Source organism: Leptonychotes weddellii, chromosome 11 (genome assembly GCF_054177405.1).
Source record: "Leptonychotes weddellii isolate Sample4059 chromosome 11, ASM5417740v2, whole genome shotgun sequence".
NCBI classification, from domain to species: domain Eukaryota; kingdom Metazoa; phylum Chordata; class Mammalia; order Carnivora; family Phocidae; genus Leptonychotes; species Leptonychotes weddellii.
The window spans coordinates 8,460,729-8,472,636 of NC_138379.1; the positions used below are offsets into that span (position 1 = coordinate 8,460,729).

General features: G+C 62.9%; 2 protein-coding genes across 3 annotated transcripts in view; one reads left to right on the top strand and one right to left on the bottom strand.

Moving 5' to 3' along the window:
- FADS3 (fatty acid desaturase 3) overlaps positions 1-3,653 on the top strand; it is a 12,713-nt gene extending 9,060 nt beyond the window's left edge. The window contains exons 4-11 of the mRNA XM_081798714.1: positions 9-29; positions 345-405; positions 971-1,047; positions 1,512-1,609; positions 1,996-2,092; positions 2,214-2,293; positions 2,498-2,623; positions 3,316-3,653. Of these exons, the coding sequence (XP_081654840.1) occupies positions 9-29; positions 345-405; positions 971-1,047; positions 1,512-1,609; positions 1,996-2,092; positions 2,214-2,293; positions 2,498-2,623; positions 3,316-3,367 (612 nt within the window). The 3' untranslated portion in view covers positions 3,368-3,653. The remainder of the gene's footprint in view (positions 1-8; positions 30-344; positions 406-970; positions 1,048-1,511; positions 1,610-1,995; positions 2,093-2,213; positions 2,294-2,497; positions 2,624-3,315) is intronic.
- A 4,622-nt stretch (positions 3,654-8,275) lies between these two features.
- The window catches only part of FADS2 (fatty acid desaturase 2), a 30,297-nt gene continuing 26,664 nt past the window's right edge, over positions 8,276-11,908 (bottom strand). For both annotated transcript variants that reach the window (XM_081797990.1, XM_081797989.1), the window contains 5 exons: positions 11,535-11,632; positions 11,265-11,361; positions 10,915-10,994; positions 10,336-10,461; positions 8,276-9,990 (listed from right to left, as the gene is read on the bottom strand). In XM_081797990.1, the coding sequence (XP_081654116.1) occupies positions 9,939-9,990; positions 10,336-10,461; positions 10,915-10,994; positions 11,265-11,361; positions 11,535-11,632 (453 nt within the window). In that variant the 3' untranslated portion in view covers positions 8,276-9,938. The remainder of the gene's footprint in view (positions 9,991-10,335; positions 10,462-10,914; positions 10,995-11,264; positions 11,362-11,534; positions 11,633-11,908) is intronic.

An 11,908-nucleotide genomic window follows, 5' to 3' on the forward strand; every position in this document is an offset into this window, starting at 1 on the left:
TCTTCCTCCTCGGGGAGTCGTCCATTGAGGTGTGTGGGGAGAATATGGACTCACTCGGCTGGGCCTGCAGCTCATTGGGGGGGGGGGGGGCGGGGAGGACTGTGGCCACCGAGTCCCTTGCTGTAGCCCAGACCTGGCCCTTGACCCAGCTCCCCCCGCCCCCGACTCCAGGCCTCGCCCCTGCCCGAGGGGCTCCTCTTCCCTGCTTGCCAGCCGGGTGGGGGGTGGGGATGGGCCCAGTGGCCAGAACCTGGGGTTGCCTTGCCCCCAGCCAGCCCCCTGCCCCGACCTGGGAGGAGGAGGGCCTGGCGGGCCGCTCTCCCCAGCCCCGGCTGTCTCCACAGTACGGCAAGAAGAAGCGTCGCTACTTACCCTACAACCACCAGCATCTGTACTTCTTCCTGAGTGAGTGTCTGTGCGTCCTGCCAGAGGTGGGGGCACAGTGGGGCCTGGGACCGTGCCTGCCAGCCCTGGACAGAGGTCGCCACCGCCTCCCGGGACAGGGGCCCACTTGTTAAACCTCCCTCCATACGGCACCTGCAGGCCTCTCCCAGCCCTGGTCACCCCAGCCTGCGGCCAGGCCTGACTGTCCCCTCGCCAGAGGCCGCCACGGCCCTGCCCTGCCCGAAGCGTTCGGAGTTCCCTCCTGCACTCACACCAGAGGGGTCCGGAGCCCTAGAGCATTAGGACAGTCGTTGGGGCGGCCGGGGTGAGGGTTTAAGGGTCGGGACGTGGGAAGCTGGCCCCAGCCTGCGGAAGGCTCAGATGCCAAGGGAAGATCGTGGACTAGGCCTTGTGGGTGATGCGAGGTCACCCAGCTGGAGGGGACCGGCACCAGGTCCCACAGGTGTTCCCGGGATAACAGCTCCTCGCTCCCCAACTCCCCAAGCCCCGTGGATGTCCACCCTCGGCCTGCTCTGCTTGGCACCCCAGCCCTGCTCCTCCTGAGCCCCCTTGTGCTCCCTTGCAGTCGGCCCACCGCTGCTCACGCTGGTGAACTTTGAAGTGGAAAATCTGGCCTACATGCTGGTGTGCATGCAGTGGGCGGTGAGTGGGGGTTCTGCTCGGGTCCCCTAGGGAAGCCAGCTGTGGCAGCAGGAGGTAGGGCACGAGGGGGCAGCCCTGCCCACGAATGCAAACAGGTGTGCATGGGACTCTGATACACGTGTGTGTGTGCGCACACGCGCACGTGAGTGTGCACGGGGTGTGCTGGGGGTCTCTCCCAGTCAGGGTGTCCTTCCAGGGGGTGGGGATCCCCTGGGCCGACTCTGCCAGGCATTTGTCTCCCACAGAGGGGCCCCCCCCATGGCACCTTCCCCTCCAGAGTCAGTCCCATGAGGCTGGCAAGGCAAAAGGACCCTGTCCCTTTACCTTGCTGAGAAAAACCGAGGCCCAGAGGCAGACGGGGACCCATGCAGGGCTCCGAGGCACAGCCAGCAGGAGGGGTGGATGACCCCAACTCCCCTCCCGGCTGCCTCGGGGCCTCTGTGCTCCTCTCCCCTCCTCCGCAGGACTTGCTCTGGGCCGCCAGCTTCTACTCGCGCTTCTTCCTGTGCTACAGTCCCTTCTATGGCCTCCCTGGGGCCCTGCTCCTCTTTGTCGCTGTCAGGTACGGCCAGGTTTGGAATGGCAGCGAGTTGGAGAGGCCACACACAGGCAGCAGGGGACCCCGACCACAGCCCTCCGCTCTCAGAGCCTCCACGTCCCCATCTGCAGTATGGGGACAGCAGGGTTGCCTCCCTGGGTGGCTGAGGAACATGAGTGGCAGGATCCCAGGGACAGTGGGTCTGGGGGACGTGGCCTGGCTTACAGGGGGCCCCGTGGATGGCCACCCTCACGAGCAGGGCTGCTCTGGGCTCCGCTGAGCAATGGCCCCTGCTTTGCCCAGTGGGGGAGGGGCTACTGCAATTCCGTGGCGCAGATGAGGAAGCCGAGGCCCAGGTCTGATCCAGGTGGTGAGCTGGACACGGGCAGTGCCTGAGTCTCCCCTCACAGGGTCCTGGAGAGCCACTGGTTCGTGTGGATCACGCAGATGAACCACATCCCCAAGGAGATCGGCCACGAGAAGCACCGGGACTGGGCCAGCTCTCAGGTGGGCTGCTGGGGCGCCGCCGGGCCGAGTCCCCGCTAGGGGGAGCGGGGGCCCTGGCAGGGCTGCCAGGTCCGGGCCCCTTGCCCACCTGTCTCACCGGTGCCCCACCCGTTCCTGGCAGCTGGCAGCCACCTGCAACGTGGAACCCTCGCTCTTCACTGACTGGTTCAGCGGGCACCTCAACTTCCAGATTGAGCACCAGTGAGCGTGGTCCCTGGAGGCCCCACGGGGGTGGGAGTGGGTCCCGAGCCCAGGGGCTGACGAGGGGCCCCTGTGTCCGCTCTTTCCCTGGGGAGGCCAAGACATAAGCCCGGGACTCCCTGGAGGCCTGGGAGGTGATGGGTGGGTAGGGGCTCCCTCCGGCACCCCCTCACCTCAGGTGCCAGCCCACACTCTCCCCGCCAGCCTCTTCCCCACGATGCCAAGGCACAACTACCGCAGGGTGGCCCCGCTGGTCAAGGCCCTGTGTGCCAAGCATGGCCTCAACTACGAAGTGAAGCCCTTCCTCACCGCCCTGGTGGACATCATTGGGTAAGGGCCCTCCATGCGCGGCGGCTCCCCTGGGGCCCCTTCCTGGGCACACGGGTCCCTCTCCAAGAGCTGGCACTCGAGGCCTTTCTGATCAAACTTTCTGTCCTCAGCCTGTGCCCTCCCTCCTTTCCCAGGGCTCTCTCATACCGCCGGGTTTAGGGAGCACCTTTGGGGGCCCAGGCCCTGTCCTGAGGGCTGTCGATGCATCAGTGTCTATGAGCAGAACAGGCCGAGATCCCAGCCTTCCTGGAGCTGACATCCTAGTAGGGGAAACAGAAAGCAGTTAAAATAAGTACAGAAAATGTGGGAAGAGAAGATATGCTTTGGCAAAACAAAACCATGAAACCTAAGAATGGGAGCGGGCGAGGGGATGGGAGGGCCAGGCAGGACTTGCGGTTTTTAATAGGGTGGCAGGGTAGGTGGTATTGAGAAGGCGCCACGTGAGCAGAGATGGGGACGAGGGGGGAGGGCTGGGATGGGGACATGTGTGTGGCGGTGGGCGGGGGGAGAGACTACCTGGGGCAAGGGAAGAGTGCAAAGGCCTCTCCCAGTGACCCTTCTGCACCACCCCCACCCCCATGCCAGCCTCCTGCCCCAGAGGAATGGGGACAAGTCCACTCACCCTCACTGTCTTGGGGGGGAAGGGGCTAGTATCTTGCAGTCAACACATCCACCCCATCTCTGCCTCCTAGATCCCTGAAGAAGTCTGGCGACGTCTGGCTGGAAGCCTACCTCCACCAGTGAGCGCAGCATGCAGGGCCCCGGCTGCCACCAAGCTGGCCCAGGCAGGCTTGACCCCTCCGCCCCCCTGCCCCCCTCCCCACCTGGCGTAGGGGGCCCTGCCCACTCTGCTGTCTTCACCTCGGCCCCCTCACCTGTCTGCTTGGCAGCCCTAAGGCCATGGTTCTTGGCCAAACAGGACCAGGGCTAGGGGGATGGTACATAAAGCCACACAGCATCGCATGTTTTCCTAGAGCAAAAATTTAGGGAAAACTGTTATTTTTATATAAAAACAAACCCAGATCTGTGATGGAGTAGAGTAGTGAATCTGCAAGAATCTTGGGGCTGGAGTCTGCCCCAGACTTCCTGAGAGGAGTTCGGGCCCTTGGGTGCTGGGAGATGGGGGCAGGGGGATAAATGGTGACTTTCAGAGGTCCCCTCTGCCCTGGGTCGGGGAGCCAGCAGCTGCCCCAGGCTCAGATCTCTCTGTGGGCCTGGGCCGTCCCTTCCTATTCTTTACCCACTCACCAGCAACCTTGGGCAGTCACGTTGGGGTCCCCTCGCCTGAGTCCTCTACACAGCGGGACGGGGGCTGGTCCAGCAGACCAGGGCTCAGGGCAGAAGGCCATGTCCACAGGGGCCCCGTGAGCACAGGAAGCGAAGCCAGTATGGCCCGGACCTGCACTGGCCTCCCGCAGCCTCCGTGATGAGGGGCCTCCTCGGGCCACCCGCTGGTCCTGCACTTGGCATCAGGCTGGTGGGGGTGCAGCTTGACTGCGCTCAGTGGCCCCCAAGAGCGGGGGACACCGGCCTTCTCGAACGCCTGCCTGGGACCAGGTTCCTGCGTGGTGTCAGCAGCTTAAAGAAAATGAAGCGCTGAGCTAGGATTTCTCTGAGGGCCTTTCTGGAGGGGGAGCCGGAGTCCCCCCATCCGCCGCAGGATGCCCCTCACTTTGTCAGGCCTGCCATTGCCGCGGGCTGGGTTCTCTTCAGGAGGTGGAAGGGGCACACATCCTGGAGATCTTCTCCAGTCCTTTCCCAGGACCACCCCCCCCCCACCTGAGCCCCTCCATGCGGCTCCCACCCACTCTTCTCTGGTGAGGAAAACCGGGTGGGGGGATGGGGGTCCTGCCTGCACTGGGACTCACGGCTGTATCACCTTGTGGGGAGTTATTTAACCTCTCTGAGCGGTACTATGACCTCCTAGGGTGGTGGAAGGTTCTTTGCATAGGGCTTAACAACAGGGCTCAGAATTTTTTAAAACTTCGTGCACGCACTCCAACACCCTGGGCGCCACCTGCCCTGACCTGGGACAAGCCCGTGGCTGTCTCTGACCCCATGTCCAGAGCAGATCCCACATTCAGGGCACCTGCCCAGGCTGTTCCCTCTGCTGGGAGACCCCCTTTCCTGTGGCCGCCTATGGAAGCCCTGCTGCCTCCGGGTGCCATGTGGGCCCTGACGGCAGTCCCTCGATCTCCTGGGCCGTCAGTGCATTTCCTGCCGTGGCCCGGATGCACAGCCACCTACCGGAAATGTTAACACCCTGTCCTTGGGGGCGGCACGTCCCCGCGGTGGGGAATGCTGAGCCTGCGACGCCACCTAGGGGCGTCCAGAGTATCTGCACCGCGGTGGGGCGTGCCACGCTCCGTGCTGCCCCTGGTGGTGGCCTCGGGGAGTGCGCTCTTCCTCTGCAAATCGGTGGTTGCCTAGTGACTTGCTCAGAGGACACTTGGGGAAGTGTCTTTCACTGGCGGGTCATCTTTGCCCTTGTCCCACTCTGTCCCCCATGCGGACAGGTCATCACCCCTCTCCTGAGCTGAGCTCCACTTCTCTATCAGGAGGTCTCTTCCGGAGTCCTGGAACAAAAACCTAGGCAGTGTGGGCCAGGGGTGTAAAAGGAGAGAAGGACGGGCCTTGGCGGAGCCTCCAAGAAACCCCCGATCCCTGCTTGATGGTCTGCACATAGTCTTGGGCGCAGAGGAAAAGCAGAAAGGCTGTGGGCAGCCAGGACTTGCTGATTTGTTCCTTCAGTCAACCAGCATTTACGGAGTCTCCCGTGGTCAGCCCGGGCAGATGGTGGGAAAGGAGATTCACAAGAACCAGACCTGCCGGTAATGTTGGGAGTGGCTGGTCTGGGTTATAAATGAACTCCTATGTGACAAGACAGGTCATAGATCTTTCACAGGGTCCCCCCACCCCCACCCGCGGCAGGTCTGGGAGCACCTGGCTGCGTATTCTGCTTGGCCCTTTCCAAGCTCTCGGGACCTGTCCCTAATTCTCCTGGATTCTTGAACCAGGTGATTTGGAAGAAAGAACTAAATGCCTTCAACATCCAAAGAAACATTTATGAGGGCAGAGGGCAGTGGAGACTTGGTCTTCAAATGCTAGCATGCTAGGTGGCCGCTGGTTGTGTATGCTTGGCCAGTCTGATTCGAAATGTCCAATGCAGCCCAGAGAACCCCGAGTTCCTGGACCCGGGCCACGCCTTCCCCTCGGGCCTCAGTCTTTTCCCAAAAGTGCTTGTAGGCACTCCTGGGATCCACAGTTTCTCATTTCCATGTCAGGTGTCAGACCAGGGGCTTTGTGAGAAGCTGCATCCCGTCCAGAGTGACGCACCTCTCCAGGGACGTTGCAGCTAGGACAGCTGAGGAGTCCTGATTGGCCCAAGGCACTATCTCCTGAGCAGTGATCGGTGACTCCCAAAGGCAATTGGAGCCCAGGGCTGCCACCTCCACCCTGCCCCTTGTCACCAAAGGCCTCCTCTCTCCTCCCAACGGACCAAGAGGGTTTCTGAGTGGCCCACCGGACGCCTAAGGAACTTGCCAGGGCACTGACCACCGCTGCGGCTCCAGGTCCACGCACAGCCCAGGCTGCTGGGCCAGCCCCTCCTCGGGGCCCAGCGCCCTGCACGTGCCCAGGCCACCCACCAAGCTGAGCAGGCTCTCAGCCCCCCAGGGACTCCTTCCACCATCTCTGCCCCCTTTGGCCAGCTGCTGGGCCTCTTGGGAGTGGTCTGACATTTGACATGATGGTGTTGGGGGACGTCTTGTTCTGGGAAACAGCCCTTGCCTTGAGGGAGTGGAGGGGATGGCCAGGCAGAGTGCGGGGTGAGGAGCAGGGATCCAGCTGCTGCCACCATGTGGCCCCTGGCCAGTTCTTGCCCTTCTGGTCCCAGCCTCCACCGAGAATGGAAGCTTCGGGTCTTGTGATCACTCAGGACCACCCATGTCAGGGACTCATGACTTTGGGATGGGGTGCGAGGGTGGGGAAACCCATGACTCTGTGTTGGGCAAGAGCCTCCACAGAGTTTGGGGACAGGAGAAACAATTAAGCAGAGAGCAGGTATGGGTGTCCCCAACTTCGTGCCGCCAGGGTAAGAATACTTGAGCACAAAGACGGTGTGGGGGGAAAAAGCCACAGCGAGGGGCGCCTGGGTGGCTCAGTCGTTAAGCGTCTGCCTTCGGCTCAGGTCGTGATCTCAGGGTCCTGGGATCGAGCCCCACATCGGGCTCCCTGCTTGGCAGGGAGCCTGCTTCTCCTTCTCCCTCTACTGTCTGTTCCCCCTGCTTGTGCTCTCTCTCGCTCTGTCAGATAAATAAATAAAACCTTTAAAAAAAGGAAAAAGCCACAGCGAAGATCCAAGTGCCCGCTGACCTGATCTAAGATTTAGCTGGTGCCCTCAGAGCCACAACGTCCTCCAAGCCCGTCAGTCCTCCCCACCACTCTCCCTGTCCCCAGGAGCCTGCTTGGCGCAGGGGATGAACTTAGAGCTGGTGGGGTGGCGGGGCCTGTAATGTCCCATCCTGGGGGACCAGGAGCCACGCCCTGCCCAGGTAGGAGGCAGAACACAGGCACAGGTAAGAAGGATGGAAGGTGTGTCCCTTGTGGTCTTCCAGCCTCGAAGACTCTCTCCTGGAAGGGCCAGGCCAAGGCTCACAGGTGCGGAGAGTGACAGCATCACGGCAGCCCAGTGCCTTCCCTATACAAATGGCGGGACTGGCCCAGACGACCAGGGCACGGGGCTCACCCAAGGCCACTCAGTGGGTCTCTGCCTCCTGGCTCAGGGCTCCTTCCTACAAACCCGGGTCCTGCTGCCGAGTCCCTGCACCCACTGGGGAACCACCCCCACCCTACCTGGGACAGCTGGCTGTCCCTGCCCGTGATACTGGGGTCACGGGGAAAGCAAGAGGGGCACGAGGGTCTACCCCGCAGCCCTGCTGGGAGGAGACACAAGGCCAGGCGCTGGCTATGCCGAACCCCTTGGCCCTTCGCTGGCACACCTAGCTTCACCTGCTGGCCGAGCCAGCCCGCGGGCAGGGGTGCAGGGCAGCATGTGGGCTTCTGGTACAGCCCTGTGGACTTTGCCCAGGCTTGGCGGTAGGACAGACCCAGGATTCACTGTCTGCCGCTGCCTGTGAACCTGGCGGCCCTGGGCTGAGACGGCCTGGGTGTCTCCCCGGGGTGTGGGGACCAAATGAGCCGCTGATCTGGACCCAGGGGCCATAGGATGGAAGCATAGGTCTCCAGGACTTTCCAAAGCCCCTTCTGAGAGTCTCTTTGCCCCCCAGCGCTCTGTGCACTGACCAGAAAATTGTGAGCAGACAGCTGGTCCCAGGAGGAACTAGGAACAGAGATGGGGAATGGGGAGGTCAGGAATGTGCTTCTCCTTGTTGCCCTCCAGAGACCTTCCAGAAAGCCTCCTTGGGCTCCAGTGGCCATGTGTGGGGTTGGGTTTGTGTGAATGTACTTCAGGGAAGGGGAGAGAAGTTCTCTCCTGAGCAGAGGCAGCAGGGGATGGGGGTAGGGTGACTGCAGCTGGGGAGGGGACAACAAAAAGCCTGCCTCCACCACCATGGGCCTCCTCCCCGGTGCCCCGGTTACAAAGCCCCTTCCTCGGTCCCGACAGCCCGCCCAGCATTAACGTGCAAGAAATGAGAATAAAATTACTTTTATTTCCAAAAAATGTAGGGGTGGGGAAGTGACATGGTAAAAATTAACATCAGTTCCCTATGGATCCATTCTGTCTCTAGGGAAGGACAGCTCTTAGGGCCTGTGTTCTTGGCAGGAGGGCCTCGGGGGGGGCGGGCCCATGTTGTCATGGCAACCCACAGGTCTGTCACACAGGATGCGTCCCCCGTGGCTGGCCAGAGCTGGGGGACGACAGCCCTCCCCCACAGGCCCCCACTTTGAGCTCCCCTCCCCCGAAGCTAAATATTGGTTAGTGGGTTAGATTTCCGAATCTAGCAGCCCCGGGTCCCTCCCTCCCGCTCACTCCCCAACCCCTCCGCCGCCCGGCCTCCAGCCCTCAAACTTCTTGTTGCAGTTTTCACTGGGCCCTCATCATATCTCCCTCCCAAACCCCCCAGATCCTCAGGGTCATCTTCTCTGGCACTGCCTCCCCCTGGGCCCCTGCTGCCCTCTCGACAGCAGCGGCTCCTGCAGCCCCCACAGTTGGGGTCCCTGTGGCCTCCGTGAGTGAGCCGGGCGGGCTCAGCCCACGGCGGGGCCCGGAGAGGCAGGTGGGAAAAGGTTCTGACAAGGCCCAGCCCTGTTGTCGCTCCCCCTGTCAGAATGTATCTATAACAAAAGGTTAAAAAAAACAGGACAGGAGAGAGCAGAAGATGGTGTGAGCACGTCCACACTGGCGTTCCCGCATGGGGAGGGGCTGTGTGAGGCGCCCTCCTGCAGCTTGAAGGGCTCAAGGCCACTCGGCCAAGCAGCTAGAGACTGACTAGCACTGCCTGGCAGGTAACGGAGCGCTTCGGAGAAGGGTCGGATCGCTCCAGAATCTTAGGTCTCCCAGCCCCGTCAAACATCTGAGGGGGATGTGGGGGGTGGGGCAGGGCTGAGCCAACAGGCCGGCTGATCCTCTGACCGGGCCATGGCCTTGGCCAAGCCCACCTTCAGGATGGCCGCCTTGGCCCCCAGGTCCCAGGCTGTGGAGCTGGGGAGACATGGCAGACGGTGGGATGGAACAGCACAAGCCTCGGGTCAGGGGGCTCCCACGGGGCGAGGACACTTGCCTGGGCCCCGAGGTCTGAGCTGGCTGCACTGCAGGCAAAGGGAGCCAGGGTCAGGGCCAGGACCCTGGACACCTGAAGAGAAGGGGTGCCAGCAGGGAGGCCCCGAGCCCCGGTCCAGTGGGGCCATGTCAGAGGGGGGGGCCGGGCCTGCAGACCAGGGAGCCGTGGTGCCCAACTAGGACCCCAGGTCCCCCACGGACCTCAGGACTATCGGAGGAAGACAAGGTAGTGTGAGGCCTAGAGGCCAGGCAGCAAGATGGGGCGGTATCTGTGGACCTCTGGTCTGGCAGAAGCTGGGGGCCGGGACAGAGCACCTCTCTCTGCTCCTGGGGGTGGGAGCTGGGAGAAGGTGAGGGGCCACCTGATAGAGGGCGGCCCCATGAGGGAGGGTGTCAGAGAGAGAAGCGAAGCGAAAGCGGAGAGAAAAACAGCAGAAAGACCAAAAATGGGATCCCCAAGCCAGCATGTACCCCAACCTCGTGGACACCCCTCAGAACAAAAGCCCACCCCTCCCTGTGGCCAGCACTCCCACCTGCTCCCCCTTCCCCGTGGGTGCCCCCAGGGCTGTTGCTTCATTTGTGGAGGTAGGCGTCCAGCCACAGCTCCCCGGACTTCTTCAGACACCTGGGAAGAGGAGGGGACCGTCAGGGGAGCCCTAGGGAGAGGGTGGCTGCAGAGGCCGCGCTGGGGGTGCGGTGCTTCTCAGCTCTCAGCGGGGCTGCAGGGTTGCCTGCTCAGGGCTCCCCGGGGAACCCCTGGAGGAAGGATAAAGGGAGGGTCCCCATCCAGCCCAGAGCGAAGCCAGGTCATTCCTAGTAAGGGAGGTGGCCCGGTGGGGACACTTGAGCCAGGAGGGCTCCTCCCCTCTGGTGGCTGTCAGTCCCCAACGTGGGCAGTCCCAGCTGCGCGCCTCTCGGTCGCTCCCTTGGGCCCCAGGAACCCCGCGCCCCCCCCCGCCCCACCGCTTACCTGATGATGTCCAGCATGGCCCTCAGCAGCGGCTTCTCCTGGTACTTGATGCCGTGCTTAGCGCACAGAGACTTCACCAGCGGTGCGACCTTGTGGAGGTTGTGCCGAGGCATGGTGGGGAAGAGGCTGGGGAGAGCGGGGACAGGGTGAGGGCGCCCCCGCCTCCGCTCACAGCCCGCACAGACATGGGCGGTCAGGGCCAGGGAGACCCTGTCCACAGCTCTCCCTGTGCGGCCCCCCGCCCCTCCCCAGGAGACCGGCGCACGGGGGCGGGGGGAGCTGGGCCTCTGTTTCCCTGTCAATAAAGGGATCAATCCCCCTGCCCTGCCAGGCTTGCAGGATCAAGGGAGACCTCTGTAATGACAAAGCTTGGGCCACTCAGGAGGGGTGGCTGTCATAGGGCCGTGTGAGCCCCTCCCCCTCACCTCAGTGGGCTGGCTGCAGAGCCACGCTCGGGGCCTGGCCAGGGTGGAGAGGGAGGTAGCCCCCATGTGCTGCCCGTGCCCAGATGGGGCTGGTGACCTCCTCCCTCCCCCGGTGCCACCCGCCTTCCCAGCCTGCCCGCCCGCCCGCGCTCACTGGTGCTCGATCTGGAAGTTGAGGTGCCCGCTGAACCAGTCGTTGAAAAAGGACTGCTCCACGTTGCAGGTGGCTACCAGCTGCGGAGGGGAGGGGTGAGAGGCCAGGACAAGGGAGAAGGAAAGGCTTCGTCTCCTTCCCATGAGGCCCACCCCTCCCTAACATCCCGCCCGGCCTAGAGACCTCGGCCCGCCCAGATTCCCCGCCGGGCCCGCCCAACGGAAGGCCACAGGCAGCCCTAGGGAAGCCCAGTACAGCACCAGGCCCAGTGAGCAGCCGAGTGCTGGAGGCCAGGGAGGTGGACCCACAGGCTCCACTGGGCCCCGGTGACCAGCTCTGGCTGCCCTCACCTGGCTGCTGAACCAGTCGCGGTAGGGCTCGTGGTCAATCTCCATGACGAGGTGGTTCATCTGTGTGACCCACACAAACCAGTGGCTTTCCAGGAACCTGGAAGAGAGCACAGCTCAGCGTGGGAGCCACGGGAGTTGCCACGGGGCCCGGCCACGGTGGGAACAGACCCTCTCCCTCAGCCCCAGACAGCCTGGGCAGGAAGTGGGGAGCTCGGAGCCCTTCCGCACGGGCCCTCCTGTCAAAGTCCTGTCAAGGCCAAGCGCAGGTACCTGATGAAGTTGAGGAAAAGGACGGCTCCCAGAATGCCATAGAAAGGGACGTAGGTGATGAAGAACCGGGCATAGTAGCTCATAGCCCAGGCCAAGTCCTGCAGAGAGAACGAGATTGGATACGGGACCACCACCCACCCCAGCACCACATCCTGATCACCGATGTGCACACAGCCCTCCCACGCCCCGAGAGGCAAAAGTGTCCAAGAACCCCCAACAGGCCTCGAGGAAGTTGGGCACCAGGCCCACGGAGGATGTGATGCTTGCTTGCACAAGGCTGGTGACCGTCTTTGTTTCCAGGGAAATGCTGAGTGAGCCGCAGGAGGGAGCTGGGGGCTTTGCTTCAGGGAAACAGGGCAGGGACCAGGAGAGGT